Consider the following 15,274-nt stretch of genomic DNA (forward strand, 5'->3'; position numbering starts at 1 on the left):
TAGAATACTTGTGATCATTTATAAAATAAATTGGTGAAAACACAACGGTCCAGCAATGTTAATGCCCCTAACAAAAGTCCTTAATTAATAGTGCTATGATGCCTCCCCTCCCCTTAACATGATACAAAGTCCTTCCTAGCATTGTTTATTGTATTTATTATTCACTGCCAGGTGATGCCAAGCATGTTGCAGCTGCTTTCCCACAATTCCTGGGCCAAATCATCATCTGAGGCACTTCGGGAACACCTTGCAGGGGCGCAGTCACTGAAACCACAAAGAAATGGATTTGTGAGATACGGTAAGGAGGCATGCAAAGACATTCTGACACGACCGACTGAATGAAATGTACCTGAAGTAGGCTCCGCTCTGGCTTTCCAGGCCGGGCTGTACAGCGCAGTAGATGGTAGTCTGAGCCCCCTCCACCGTTGTCTTTGTGAAGACCCTGAAGATCTTCACAGCCACTTGGATACACTGGTGCTGGTGCCTCCACAGGTCCGACTGCACCACGCCGGGGTGAAGAGAGAACACGCTTACACCTGTACCTGAAACATGTGTAAGAAAGTACAGAAGTCACATGATGACGTATCAATAGCTACAATTATTTGTTACTAATTTCTGATCATACCAATGATACTGTACATTCATGTTTTTATGTTTATGTTTCCCATCCCATGCATGTACTGTACTTAATAGAGTATTCTACCTTTTAACTTTTTGGCAAGTGCTCGTGCAAAGAGGACATTGGCCAGTTTGCTCTGCCCGTAGGCCTTCATGGTGTCATAGCTGCTCTCACTGTTCAGGTCATCCAGTCGAAGGCCGGTCCAGGTGTGAGCCACCGATGCCACCACGACGATCCGAGCCGGAGCGGAAAACTTGATCAGATCCAGCAGCAGGTACGTCAACAGGAAGTGGCCTGTTATGTCATGTCAGGATGGAAATATTTATTCAATACATAGCTGACTCTTAACTAACCCAAGAAAATACTGCTTTTAGGATAAGTCAATGCAAAAAATTTGGAATATGAATTAAGCAGACGCGGCCATTTTTTCACCTGCTCTCGACTAAAAATAGCAGTTGCTCAAGACTTTGGAAACGACCAATCAGGGCTCACCTGTTTTTTGTTTTTTGTTGTTGTTGTTTTTTAGTTTGGTCATGTGACTTTCACAAGCTGATCCGTGTTTGGTTGTTAACTGACCTCTGAGCAACTATGATGTCATTTCCAGTTGACAGCAGGTGGCAAAATGGTTGCCACCTGAGATGGATAAAAAAGGATGGATTTTGCTGCTTTATTCATATAACACAAACGTGTGTGTGCGTTTTTGCATTTGCATATGTGTGTGGGCTGTCTTGTGGAGCACAACGTGTTCTCGCTTCCATCAGCTTGGGTTAAAAATAGCAACCGTTATCGTGATGAAGGGACGCCATTCTCCATTATATAATATGGCTAGTTTATGTTCATAAACATACCAATATAACCGTCCTGGTCATGACAGATGAGTTCTTAAATGTATTCATAACAAATGAATTATTTCAATTGGCTTCCTACCAGACAACAGCCTTAAGTAGTGAAAATGGGACAAAATATTATATGTAGATTTTTCTGCATTATCTATTTGTTGACAAAGTTGCAGACTCACCTAAATGATTGACTCCAAATTGCATTTCAAAGCCATCAGCAGTCTTGGAGTACGGACACATCATGATGCCTGCGTTGTTTATCAAAATGTTGACTTGTTTCTCCTCTAAAACGCAAGCACATGATGATAGAAAGTTGCAACTGCACAATAAAGCTCCCTCTATAGTAATCATTCTGTATTAGATGTCAAAAATAGTATTGCATATACTGGGTGGGCTAAAAGTATAGGTAAACGGTTTACATTAACTTACTATGGAAAGAAGGGAGCAAGGGAGGAACATTTGAAACCAGTTTAAAACACTGACTCTGACATCAAACCAGAGTTTTAGACAGATTTATTTTTTTTAATATTTGAGATAAATATTTTGTTTTCAATTGAGAATTCAGCTCGTGGAAAATAAGAGGAAAACCAAAAATGTTGCCCTTACATTTTTGTTCATTGTAGAGAGCCAACTCAACCTACCTCTGTTGATGAGCTCAGCAAACGCTCGAATGGACCTGCTGTCAGAAAGATCCACTTTCCTGACAAGCACATTCTCATTACCAGTGTCTTCCACAATCTCCGATCTCGCCTCCTCCGCTCTTTCCAAATCCCGGCATGCCATGATGATGCGGGCACCTAAAAAAAAATGGGAAAAAAATCCAATCATACAACACATTATGAACCTTCCAGCAATACTTCTTTTTTTTGTCATGCGTATGAAAGTAAAGAAAGTTAAAAAACTAATACAGCACAAAGTAATAGCATTATTAAATGATTTTTTTTCTCTCTTCTTATCATTAGCAGTGAAGGGAGGGGCGAGTTATGCATTGAGGAGGAGCCTCCTCCTCCAAAATGACCATTTTCACTCTGTTATTGTGAATTTCCCCTTTAAAAAAAAAAAATGGTACCAGTGGGTACGAGTTAGCTCGAACGTATTTGCGAGTATGTTCGAAAGTATTTGCGAGTCTTTTCGAACATATTTGCGAGTATGTTCGAACATACTCGCCAGCCAAAAATGTTTACTCCACATTGGCATCTCTACAGTTCTGTAATTTATTTATTTATGTATTTATTTATTTATTTATTTATTTATTATCTATTTAAAGTTTTTCCTCTTCATCAATTCTTCAATATTTTGTGATGGCCACAATATCCATTGTCATTCACGTGGGACACAAATGATGGCGCCTTTTCATTAATGAGCTGTTTGGAGAGCACACATAGAGTACAATGCACGCACGCACACGAACATCACAGCAATGGCCAGTAATTATGGAAGAGGAGAGTGATTACTCAGTAGCTGTCTTTGTTTTCCTGCTGCCGGTCCCATGTGGGAAAACTCAGTTACTCCCACATTGCCTCCAAGGCCAAGTTCACTTCATTAAAATAAAGCAGACAACAAGCTGTTGTCAATGTGCTAAATGCACCAAAGGCTCAATATTCAAAGACTAATGAGTCGGTGTGATTTTCCTGTTGCATTTTAAGAGGAGACGCACACCAAAAAAAAAAAAAAGGATGCTGATTGAATCGACGCCACGTCGTGGCCGTTTTTTATTTACTCCAGTTTATGAAAGGGATACTTCAAAAATGATATTGTGTTATTAATTGTGTAATGTAGCCAAAACACTGCATGGTACATTTTTGGATGTGTGAAAACAAACTTTGCATAAATGAACAGTGGCTGTTTAGAAAACAAGGGGGGCAAAGGTTCACTAAGCCTTTCAAGATGGGTGAACAAAATTTTTAGAGACCTCACTCCTAGTGTGTGTGTGTGTGTGTGTGTTGTGCTCATTCTCCCATCTTTCTTTTGTTTCCCGTCTGGCTCCGGAAGAGAGCGGCGCCTCTCAATGCCCCCTCTGTCCCCCCTTTTGACGCATCATCTGTCTTCCGTCACTTGACCGCTAGAGTGTTAAGTCACACGCTCGTTTTGCTTAGACAGCTCACGTTCCCGTAGTGGTGCAAAAGGACAATGAGACTAAATCATGCATACATGCTAATGAAGGATTAAACGTATTTGGTGGAGGGTCATGCTTTTAGCTTTCAATCTGCTTATGGTCGACAGCTCTTGATTCATGACTGGAATGTAGAAGTCACACGTAGAAACTGTGGGGGGAAGTTCAGCTTCTTGTTGACAAATAGGTCAGCAAAACAAAATCCAGATTGGCTCGCAACTCGTTAAGCGCATGGAGATGATGATGTTTATGGATCGTGGTTTATTATGTAGATTTTCTACATGTCATGAAATTGAATATGTAGCTTGTAGTTTTGACATCTTGTGTCAATTCCCCTTTATTTGTATAGTAGTGGTAGCAATGGTTGCAGTTTTGGCGTGGAACGAAAACCGGTTTGAATCAGAAAATCAGTTTTGATATAAAAGATGCGAGTGCATCAATTCAAAACAAATCAAATCAAAGCCTTTGGGCTTTTAAAGCAAACTTAAGGCACATTTCGTTCACTTATGGCGGCGCAATATGAACAAAAGCAGTTGTGTTTTGAGTGAAAGCAATTTGTCCGGGTAGCCCCTCCCTCTTCATTTAATTGTTTTTTTTTTTTTTGTTTCCTCAGACAAACGTTTTGCAGCTTCTGGCATGACAGGAGTAATCGTGTGTAGACCTTCAAATCGACTTCCGTCTTCGGAACGAATGGGGAAAGGGGGAAGTGACATATATAGTAAAACAGCACATTTAGTATCTCGTGTGGCGAGACGTGAGACAATACAGGTGAAACCAAAGAGTAAACCGATGGTGCAATGATGGGGAAGAAAAAAAAAAAACAAGACATGCATTATCCAAAATATAAACAAGAGCTAAATTGAAGCAAGGAGCAAATGCAAATAACAACAAAAAAACATGGGCATCCTGTAACTGGAATAGTCGAGATAATAGCAGTTCTCGTACCTCTTGCTGCGAGGTCTCGGGCTGTTTCCTTGCCAATGCCAGTGTTAGCTCCAGTGATGATGACTGTTTTGTTGTCCAGCCTCTCGTCAGATGACCAGCGGTTACAGCATACAGGTCTGGACCACAAACAAGCAAAATCTCTTTATTGAGTCTATTTGGAAATAGGAATAATTATTATGTATATTTAAGGAATTAAGTTATGATAATACACATTTAAAAAAGGTATTACACAAAATTTGACAATATTAAATGAGTGCCCTGATTATTGATTGAAGTTACCCACACTGCTAAGTTTATTTGCCTTGCAGGAACTCAACTCAAAGCAGTGTAATGCATCCTATACATAATGTATGAGTCACTTTCAAGTCTTGGCAAGAACGCAAGCATATAGTCAGGATCAGCGCGAGCGTTAATCACTTTTTTTTTTTTTTTCTTTTGTATCTGCACTCGCCTCGTTGTCAACATGTCCTCCTACCTGCAGTTCATCTTTCCTCCACTGCTACAAATTCCCACCTGACGAAACACCGATTGGCGCCACTTGAAGAACAAATGAACAATCGGTCTTCTAGCAGTTTGCATCAACATCATCACCATCGCTCCTGATAGCCCCGCCCACACTGCCCCTACATCATCAGCGCTGAGCCAATCAGAAGCGATCTGGCACGTAATTGATCCAATTCACAAGTTCCAGATTGTTTTTTGTTAGTTTTTTTTGTTTGTTTTGTTTTTCATCCACACAATCACACAAACAAGCACGGTCTCCCAGGTGTTGATGCAATAAACCCACGCCAACCTGCACCGAATTGACGGTGCTACTCAGGTTACAGGTTGGTTCCAGATTGTAAAGCAGACGCTCCGCGGTCTGCCCAAATTCCCACCACCCCCAACTCTTGTGTGGTTCGCATCCTGCTGCCAGGCACATTGAATTTTCTACCATTAACAATTCAATTCTCTGACATTTTTGTCAATTTCATGGACATATTATGGTCATTTTAAACATTTTATGGTGACTTTTTGGACATTTTCAGTTTTTTTTTTTTTTAACCGAGCTGCAACAGTGCGCATGCTCCATTAACTTCCAACACGCTTCTATGTTTTTATCTTCCGGTGGGCGCGGTTGCCACTTTATTACATATGCAACGCTACATTCAAATGGTGTCTGGATGAATGGAAATGCGGTATACCTCATCAAAATAATCAGATTATTATTTTTTTATCTAAAGAAAATATGGATGTTGAACAATGATTTCCCCCACGGAAGGCTGTTTTCTGACTCGTTTGTCATGTTTTAGTCTTAAATGGTTTCTAATGTCAAGAATCATAGTGTGTTGGAGCGGATTTTTTATTTTGGTCATTTAATATTTTGCTATGGGAAACGGGCAACAAATGTCACGTGACAAATGGTACCCTGCCGATCACTGCTAACGCGAGAATCCAATTCCAGCTAGCTTGACATCCATTCAGGAAGCTGGTGTGATTAGCTTTAGCTTGGCTAGCTAAAAATCTAAATCGCGCAAACATGGCGTCTGTGAACCCGTTCAATATGAGCGATTCTGAAGAGGAGAGTGAACGGCGACCTAACGAAACCGTTGACACAGAGCGTAGCCCAAGTGACGGGGCGCCGGGGCCGCCGCCGGGCATTCCCTTCTCCCCGCCCGCGGGAGCCGAGCCTCCGACTCTGCTGCTGTCCAGCAGTCGAACGAGCCCAAACGGCGAGGGCATCTCGGTGACTTCCGCGGTCACCGCCGCTATGGCTGGCAGCGCCGAGTCGCGGGTGTCGGTGGATGTCATCGCCGCTCAGTTACTGCGTGACCAGTACATCCTCACGGCCCTGGAGTTTCACACAGAACTGTTGGAGTCGGGAAGGGAGCTCCCGAGGTTGAGGGATTATTTCTCCAACCCGGGTAACTTCGAGCGACAGAGCGGCACCCCACCTGCCAAAGATCAGGGAATTGGACCTGGTGGACCTTTGAGTAAGTAGCTAGGCGATGCTAGCTGAGTAGCTGACGTCAACCTCTTGTGTTTAACGTATTGTCAAAGCACACCACTCGCTAACATTTAGCTTATAATGTCGGCTTGGAACCAGTCTAGCGTGAGATATCGGCTTTCCACACCTGTACCTGAAACCTACCGACTGAAACCAACCGTGCTCAAGCACACACAGCGATGCCATAAATGCTGTGTACCAAAGGAAAACCGTGACAAGGCAGTGTTAATCACCCTGGTAATACGCTTTAATCTCTCTAAATAAATGCAAACTTTATCTGAAGACGGCGAGAAGTCAGATGTCAAGACTTGGACTACAAAGTAGTCAGCGACAGTATTTTAACAACAGTCTGTTGCAGTGCTTTCATACTTTTATCTCACGGAACACCACCAAACGTAAATATTACAAAAGTATATACAGAAATAACTGACTCAATTTACTCAAATGTACATACTCAAGCTGGGCCTGTTGAGTGATTATTCTGCGTCTACCATCTAGTGGAAGACAACTGAATTGAATGATTGTGAAATAGGGACACAGTAAACCTGGATAATCACGACCACTGATGTTACACCATATACCAGTGCTTCTAGTCATTCAAGCAATGTGTTTATAGTTGCACGAACTAAGCAGAATAGTTGTTGGAAGAAAATGTGAGAATTTGCTCTAAAAAAAAATGCATGAGGCAGCACAATGGGCAAGTATTTGGCACAGCTGCCTCACAGTTCTGAGGTTCAGGCCAGTTGGGCCATTTTATCCCATTCTCGTGTGGTTTTCTCCAGGTACTCTGACATTCTCCCGCATTTAAATGCATGCATGTCAATTTTAAGTGTTTTAAATGGTCGTAGGTTTGAATGCGATTGTGAACTGTGAATCGTTGTTTGTATGTGCCCTGTGGTTGGCTGCCGACCAATCCAAGATGCATGCTGCCTCTCGCGTGGTCAGCTAATCTGGGATAGGCTCCAATTTCCCTGCGACACAAATGAGGATAAGTGGTACAGAAAATGGAATGGTTTAGTGTCCACTTAAGTGTGGCAAGTGAATTAAATGATGCTCAGGTTTTATTGGAGTCAAAGATGTGTTTGAATTGAGCTGTATTGACATTTTTCAAACCAGATTAGATTAAGCAGGAGCCCAATATTTTTTTTTCAGCACAATTATTATCAAAATGCCTCAGTAGAAATATAGAAACTTTTGAGAAAATAAGGACTTCCTTTTGCAGTTGTGTAGAATGAGGCAAGGTGACTGTGACAAAATATGTGCACCTTGGAAACATACCTCAATTCAAGACGCTTTTTCAATTTATGAATGGGTACTACTACATCTCTCATAATATGCAAGTCATGATGAGTCAATGACATAAAATATTTGCATGAAAAACACTTCGAGGCAAAATGTATTCTTCTTCAAAAACATGACATGACAGCTTCCTTGTTGTGAAACAGTTAGGAAAGGCATCCAAACGTGTTTTTTCAAGTTATGCCGCATTTGTTTCCCCTCATAATCTGGTATTCAGGAGATCATGTGATCAGTGGAATGATCTCGTCCCTGGGGCTTGTTTATGTTCTATTGTATTTTTCCTGTATGTATTGATCTACACTCTTAACAGGTACAAGGCTGAACAAATTGATGTTGATTATTTGTCTGAGACCTGCCGTCATGAATTGAAGTGCTTCAATGTTGGAATTTCAGGCTATTTAACTATCATATGGCACTGCCAACATGAAACAAGGAATGGTAAACTTGTGTGTGTATGTATGTGTTATCATATTCTACAGTAAACATGTAAGCACAGTGACACAGCAAATCGAAAATTATTTTCCACACTGCATTAAACGCATGACACAGCGAGAACGCACTGATGGCAAGCAACGATGTCTTCGCTTCATGCTTTTGATGTGCCGTGTTCAAAGTTGACACGAAATGATCACGCTAAAACAGTCAGTAGTTTTGATTTTCATTGCCCTCTCTTGTCTGTATTTGTCTTTGGATCTAGATCGAGCAGGCAGCATCAGCACCTTGGACTCGCTGGACTTTGCCCGTTACTCAGATGACGGCAATCGAGAATCAGACGAGCGGGTGGCAGGTAAGATGAACCTGTGCTATCACGACTTGTAAAATCAATCAAATGTGATTTAATGGATGGAATGGAAGCAGCCGCATCAGTGGCGACACATTTGATGCAGATTTTAATTTAAATGCCTTGTATTTATGCTACATAATTAGAGTTTGGTGGTGACAGCGAGATAGAAATGTACGTTTTCAGTTTTTTTGCCTCTCAAGGTGGTATTTTTGGTACAGGAGCGTCGCACAACTCCCAAACACGAGGATAGAAAGTGACAGCTGAGCGTCAGTGATTGCTTTAAAGCCGAGCTGTTAGATTGCAAGCAGGTTGCCGAGGTGCGAATGTTGTATGATGAGTCAATCTGTCTTTGATTCACAAATAAAAACCTGTTGGTGTCAATATTCATGCAGCTGGGGTGGTACAGCCATGTAATGAATGTTTTCCATCTTGTGTTTTGAGGTCATTCTAATGGTAAGTTTGATGGAAAACTATGACAGCTATATTGCACACTTTGAAGGCTTATTTAAAAACACACAAAAAAAAAAAAAAAATGCAGCAGAGATATTTATTTTTCAGGTTTGTCGTTTGCATTTCCCAAATGGATACTCTCGCCTCTTTCCCCTCCACTCTCTACTTCCATCTACCCTTGCAAATATGCCTGCCCACAGCTGTCTGACTCGGGGTTCTCTGGCTTTCTCCTGACGTTGATCAAACCCCAGTTGGCAATACTGGACAAGTCATTCCACCCGGACCAGTTATCTGTTTCATTTCTCTCCCCTCTTTCCTCTGGATTGAGTTTTATTTTGAATTCTGATTGCATCCTGTTCACTCATGATCTGCAAGCATGGGTCTTCATGGTGTTACTAATTTTCATTTCTCATGCACATTTTGGAGCAACGAATCAACATTATATGCTCTGACCACCTTTGGACACATTTTAATCTGTATATCAGATTCAAAACTAAATGTATAATACTTTTTTTTTTTTTTAATAAAGTGCAATTTTGTGAATAAAAATCACTGCCAACCGATTTTGTAAGTAGCCTACTATGTTTTTGCAGCTTTGCAGATGATCAGTGCACAACAATGCAATACAATCAAATTTTTCCACTCCATTGCTTTAACCTTGCTGTTTGTTTATTTATTTATCAAAACAACCTTGTGTGCTTCATCTTACATTTAATGTTATTTTAGCTAATCAACATGTGTATATATATATATTTTTTTGTGAATTGATCATAGTGTATAGTGTATTTATTCTGGTTGAGAAGGATAAAGTACTTTTGCATCTCATTTGTTATTGATGCCAGTTGATGTCTTAATGCACCATGTTTAGGCTCCTTAGAAAAGCACTCGTGTATATATATTATTTAATACATATAAGATTGTGGATTACAACTATTGGGACTTGAAGGTATTTTGTTTGGTTTGTTTTCATAAAAAAAACATGAAATTGCCCTGGTGACCTCTAACTTTTGATATGTAGTCAAATTGAATATAATTTTGTAACTGAGCCTTTGCCTGGGAAATCATTTGTCAGACAGCTTCCAAAAATCTTTTAAAATCTCAGTAGAAATATAAAAAAAAAAAGAGCAGTTACAATTGGCTGGGTAGGATATCCGCTAATTGCCATAAATCTTTGCTTTATCCCATGATCCTCTGCTGCATGTGTCCTCAGATCCATGATTTGCATGCACCCCTCTTGTGTTGTTTTATTTTTATACTCTTAATGTCTTTGCTGTGTTTTTCACTCCCATCTTTGTTTTATTTGTTTGTTCCCTGTCTTTGTTTGGATGCACTTCCTGCGTATGTGTGTGTGCGTGAACGTGCGCGTGCGTGTGCTGTCACTTTCTGTCCAGTGCTGGAGTTTGAGCTACGGAAAGCAAAGGAGACCATTCAGGCTCTGCGCGCCAACTTGACTCAGGCAGCAGGTGTGGCGCCCTTTAAACTTCTTCTCCACCCGAGCCCTTCCTTGTCACTTTCTCTGCTTTTCTTCGAAAGAGAATTCCCAAACGATGTTGAGCATCCATCTGAACTCATCCCATTTCTTTCTTTCTTTCTTTCTCCCCCCCCCGCCCCCCCATTGGTTCACAGAGAACGAAGTGCCCTCTCAGGAGAGAAAGAACTTCAAGTCAAACCCTGAAATTCAGGTGAGGGGGGGGACTTTTGATTTTTGGCATTATTGAAATCTTCTACTGTGTTAGCAGTGATAAAGAGACTGCACGTTTGTCGTTCAAGTCTTGTGAAGTTATCAAACTTAGACAGCGTTTTATAGCTTCTTTCGTCTATGCCTCAGGAGCCTCTACGCCCACTGGAGAAAAGAGCCTTAAACTTCCTTGTGAATGAATATTTATTGAAAAATGAATACAAACTATCATCCATCACTTTCTCAGATGAAAATGATGATCAGGTAACATTTTTTTTTTTTTTTTTTTTTAATTTCTTGAACAAAATATTATTTACAAAGATTATATACTATTATTTTTTTCTCCTGCCTTAACTAAGTACGCCTGATTTTTCTTTGTTTCCAGGATTTTGAGCTGTGGGATGACGTTGGCCTCAACATTCCAAAGCCTCCCGACCTATTGCAACTCTACAGAAATTGCGGTTCCGCCCTTCCTTCAATGAGGGACACGGTTGACGTCGCGGTCGGACCAGATTTTGGCGATCTCATTGGATACTGTGCTGCTCAAGATCCCCCAAGGAAGCCAGACCTCACACAACAGGTTTGTTTGTTCATTTTCCCCGTAGTTGCAAAGACTGACGACTGTGAAAAACTGCACACTTTGTATTCCTTCCTTACAGCAACAGGCAGAGGTCGTCCAAGAGTTGGAGTACCAAATCAGTCTACTCAATAATGAGAAGGAGAGTCTATCTGAGCAGATGAAAAAACTTCAGAGGTTTGTCAGTCTGTCTATATTCATTTGAATTCATGATATGACCTTTCTGCTGTACATGATCAGAACTGTTGAAGTTTTTTGGAGCCTCACTGAAAAAGTCAGATGGCCTCTCATCATTAAGTTCAAAGAGGCGGCTTCATTTCTGCAAACAGTCAATCAAAAAAGGGGAGAAAATATCATTCTCAGTGACAGTTAGTTTTAGCAATTATTGAAACATGACAATTTTAAAGCCCCATTAGACCTTGAAGCGAATATATCAAACCTATTTGACATTTTTTTATGTCACAAGCTTCAGGAAAAAACAACTGGATATCAGTAAGCTTTATTTTTTAGGTATTTGTATGTTGTATTTATTTCATGGACAACAGTCTAGATAAGTTTGGTAAGAATGTCCAAATGAAACGAGTAAAGTTCAAAGTGGTTAAGCCACTGATATATTTGCATATTGTTGTATGCTACATTTATGCAGTTATGAATATTTTTATGGGGTCAATAATTACTTGCAGTAAGGCTTGCGAAGATTCCATCAGCAGCAAAACAAATTGATCATGGATGAATGCCCAGTTAAGGATTACATTACAGTAACAACTGTTTTGTGGTTGACGCTATTCCCGCTTAATATTGGATAAGTGCCACATTGTTCCATTTTGAAACCCCTTATTCATTTGCATTCACTAGGAATGCAAATAAGCCGTGTTTGAAATTTCAAAATAATCCATTCCGATTGCCACCAGTTTGCTTCATTGCATTTGAAAAGACTGTTTCATGATTGTGTTCTAATAACAGTTTATGTATATATAGTCAGTCTCCTTTTTTCCCCACAGTGAGATTCAGACATTGAAGCAGACGGTCTCCTCCCCTTCTCCAGCCACTCTTGACCGTAGCTCCCAGAATACATTGAATCCCGCATCCTCTTGCAGCGCCATCACTTCCTCCGCTGACCCACCCTCTGTGGTAAAGTCATTGTAAATTTCCCAGACTGAACTTAGGCCACTGAAGCATTTTGAGGTGTCGCTATGTTTTACAGCGGCCCCAAGCACATTGAACCTAACCAGATGTATGTCCTGTCCTCAGCCCCGTGCAGATAACGGACAGTACCTGGACATCCGGGCTGTTTCAGAGCCTCAAAGTGAACTTCCTTCCACGCAAAACACACCACAGTCTCACAATAAGATTAAAAGTCGGCCTCCTGTACATTTTGATCAGCCAAACAGGTGATTGCTTTTTAAAATATCAAAGAAGCTCTAAAAATAGAACATTTATGCTCATATAAATATGTATGCAACATGCTCACATACAAATATGACAGCATCGAGAGACAAAGTCAATGTTCCTTTGGTAAACATTGTAACCCAAATTTATAAGCACATTTATAATTACAGCACAGTAAAGTGCTCTAGGTTCCTATGTGCTGCTTATTCACTATAAATATAGGTATGAAAACCCCTTCTTGGCCATGAAGGTAAAACAATTTAATGAAAAGCAGTAAGTATTGGCAGCAATGGCGCAGCGCATTCTTGGGCCACATTCTGATTAACATCATGTTTGAGGAATATGAATTACGCAGAAAACGCCACCCGTTTTTATCCTTCTCATGGAGCAGCCATTTTGCCACTTGCTGTCAACTGAAAATGACATCACAGGTAACGACAATCGCGGTTCACGTGTTCTCTGGGATCGGTCGTGTGACGTTTGTGAGATGAGTCGGCATTCGACACTTTGTTGTCATTTTCAGTCAACCGCGACTGGCAGTAGCCACCTCCTGAGATGGATAATAACGGGTGGATTTTACTGCTTAATTCATATTCCCACAAATGCAGTATTGAACAGAATATCACGTTTGGACTAGTGGGGGCGTATATAACATATTCATTGAAAACTCAAATTTTGGCTTGTCCTATTTTGGTAATGTGGTACCTTTGAATGAGTACCGCCTTTACAGAGTAGCTGCTGTGAGTCTGTTTCACCACTAGATGGCGAAAGATCCTTACCTGTATTTAATCAGATGCTTGTGCTCATGTTTAGCACAGGCAACACTTTCAATGCAATCATCTATGATTATTTTTAAAATTTATTTTGGGGAAAGAGATTGAAAGTGGTTTTAGTCGTTTCTTATTTGTGCCTAACTCAGGAAGTTATCCCCGGCCTTCCAACAAGCCCTGCTGTCCTTTTGCCGAATGTGCTCTGACAGCCGCCTGGGGGCAGAGGTCAATACACGCACCCATTTTCCTGCAGTTGTTGTAACCAGTCAGCTTATCAGACCAAGTAACATTTCTGTCATCGCCAGGTGTCTCGTATAGCAGATAGCGAGGAGAGTGTGATGTTAATGCTGGGCCGCTGCCTTCCTCATATCGTCCCAAATGTCCTCCTCGCTAAAAGAGAGGTAAAGCCTCGTCCACCTGCTCATTTTTCTTTACCCCTCTTTTTTTTATCATCATAACACCATTGCTTGTTTTACTGTATAATAGATAGGCACACAGCAGGGATTGATATTGGTGTTTAAAGACATGAGCTACATTCAAATGAACAAATGTCCCATTCAATTGTAGTGCCAAATTTCTTATTTTTAACAAAAACACAGTTTTATATTACTGGTATATTATATAGGTGCATCTTAATGAATTCAAATATGCAAAACATGTGCAAATAAATTGTTTCTGACTTGATTTTTATATATATATATATATATATATATATATATATATATATATATATATATATATATATATATATATATACATATATATAATTTTTATGTTTATATCTGCCTTTTAGCTAACAACCCAAAATTGACTGTCTCAAATAATTACAATATTAAATAAAAACAATAAAAATAATTTAGTTTGGTGAGTCTGTATAAAATTGATTTTACTTTTTGAATTGAACTGAAATATGTTTATTTAGTGAGATGCACATGTAGAATTTGTTTTTTTCCCTTTTTTTCTTTGTTGTATAAGACGACAATCCAAATGTGATTAAAAAAAAAAACGAGTGCTGTGACAGAGCACTGCGTCAGCCAGTTTGACTTTCTTATGATAATCACATGCCTCAAACATAATATTGTCAATGCTACCTTTTTGTTTATTGATCGATACCAAACTAAAGTACTGTTAGTGTGCACCGTTTCAAACTCTACATTTCGCCTTGCCGATGTGTGTCCATCTATTGGGTGTTTATCATGCAGATGTCCCTATTCATCGGCCATCATTCTGCCTCGGCTGTGTTGTCCGCCGCTCATGTTTGCGCTCCCTTTGCCTTCACTGGCTTTATTTTTCTTCTTCTCTTTTCGTCTCACTCATTCTCTCACTCTGGTGCATGCCTCTCCTCTAGAGAATGGTTGCACATCTTTGCCAGGTGAGTCCTTCACACGCTCATCTGCATGCTTCCTCACATGACTCCAAACAAGCTGTAACGCATGCCTGTTGGCTACAATTGCAGTCAGGCCAGTAAGGGGTGTCAATTGTGTTGGGCCGCAAATTAAAATCATTCTGTGGCCAAGCTTTTAACTCAAATCACTCCTCTCCGTTGAAATTCATATTTTACAGATCTATCTATCTATCTATCTATCTTATCTCTCCATCCATCCATCCATTGCAGATTCAATAATAAGGCGAGAAGAATATAGCACTATAAGATGAACACAGTTTAACAATTTAACAAAGAAACAACATACCTTGGTTTTATTTGTGCATTAATGCATTGTCCACATCTACTTGCCATCATTTTTCATTCTCAGAGCAATGACATGCTGTATTATTTTGCAATGTAGAAAAATTAATGGTGAGAATAACAGTCCTTACATATGT

General features: G+C 40.2%; 2 protein-coding genes across 12 annotated transcripts in view; one reads left to right on the plus strand and one right to left on the minus strand.

The window, feature by feature from the left end:
- LOC144009679 (retinol dehydrogenase 12) lies at nucleotides 1-6,795 on the minus strand. 4 transcript variants are annotated; one of them, XM_077509512.1, is made up of 7 exons: nucleotides 6,648-6,795; nucleotides 4,517-4,632; nucleotides 2,100-2,255; nucleotides 1,638-1,742; nucleotides 704-913; nucleotides 350-542; nucleotides 1-264 (listed from the first exon to the last, which is right to left on the minus strand). In XM_077509512.1, exons 3-7 carry the CDS (start codon nucleotides 2,239-2,241, stop codon nucleotides 162-164), a joined length of 753 nt encoding a protein of 250 aa, XP_077365638.1. In that variant the 5' UTR covers nucleotides 2,242-2,255; nucleotides 4,517-4,632; nucleotides 6,648-6,795; the 3' UTR covers nucleotides 1-161. The 4 variants fall into 4 exon arrangements, with proteins under 4 accessions (XP_077365638.1, XP_077365636.1, XP_077365637.1 ...); XM_077509510.1 differs by lacking the exon at nucleotides 6,648-6,795 and adding an exon at nucleotides 4,992-6,614 and having other exon boundaries at nucleotides 1,638-1,706; XM_077509511.1 differs by lacking the exon at nucleotides 6,648-6,795 and adding an exon at nucleotides 6,451-6,610.
- Nucleotides 5,600-15,274, plus strand: part of relch (RAB11 binding and LisH domain, coiled-coil and HEAT repeat containing) — a 24,043-nt gene continuing 14,368 nt past the window's right edge. For 2 of the 8 annotated variants that reach the window (XM_077509501.1, XM_077509503.1), the window contains exons 1-12: nucleotides 5,603-6,489; nucleotides 8,500-8,589; nucleotides 10,428-10,499; nucleotides 10,663-10,718; nucleotides 10,865-10,978; nucleotides 11,100-11,294; nucleotides 11,374-11,468; nucleotides 12,293-12,422; nucleotides 12,543-12,682; nucleotides 13,600-13,675; nucleotides 13,756-13,851; nucleotides 14,799-14,822. In XM_077509501.1, coding sequence (XP_077365627.1) covers nucleotides 6,036-6,489; nucleotides 8,500-8,589; nucleotides 10,428-10,499; nucleotides 10,663-10,718; nucleotides 10,865-10,978; nucleotides 11,100-11,294; nucleotides 11,374-11,468; nucleotides 12,293-12,422; nucleotides 12,543-12,682; nucleotides 13,600-13,675; nucleotides 13,756-13,851; nucleotides 14,799-14,822 — 1,542 coding nt within the window. In that variant the 5' untranslated portion in view covers nucleotides 5,603-6,035. Of the gene's footprint in view, nucleotides 6,490-8,499; nucleotides 8,590-10,246; nucleotides 10,500-10,662; nucleotides 10,719-10,864; nucleotides 10,979-11,099; nucleotides 11,295-11,373; nucleotides 11,469-12,292; nucleotides 12,423-12,542; nucleotides 12,683-13,599; nucleotides 13,676-13,755; nucleotides 13,852-14,798; nucleotides 14,823-15,274 lie in introns of all 8 variants that reach the window. The other 6 variants (XM_077509502.1, XM_077509507.1, XM_077509505.1 and 3 more) reach the window with 6 other exon arrangements.

This window comes from Festucalex cinctus, chromosome 20, assembly GCF_051991245.1.
Source record: "Festucalex cinctus isolate MCC-2025b chromosome 20, RoL_Fcin_1.0, whole genome shotgun sequence".
Taxonomy (NCBI): domain Eukaryota; kingdom Metazoa; phylum Chordata; class Actinopteri; order Syngnathiformes; family Syngnathidae; genus Festucalex; species Festucalex cinctus.

What these genes read in the sequence shown, in the direction of transcription:
- LOC144009679 (XM_077509509.1), bottom strand. Translation starts at nt 5,110, where the DNA reads ATGGTGATGATGTTGATGCAAACTGCTAGAAGACCGATTGTTCATTTG. An exon ending in GGAGGAAAGATGAACTGCAG is followed by an intron (nt 4,633 to 4,991) that starts GTAGGAGGACAT and finishes TTTGTGGTCCAG; the next exon opens with ACCTGTATGCTGTAACCGCT. An exon ending in ACTTGCCAAAAAGTTAAAAG is followed by an intron (nt 543 to 703) that starts GTAGAATACTCT and finishes CACATGTTTCAG; the next exon opens with GTACAGGTGTAAGCGTGTTC.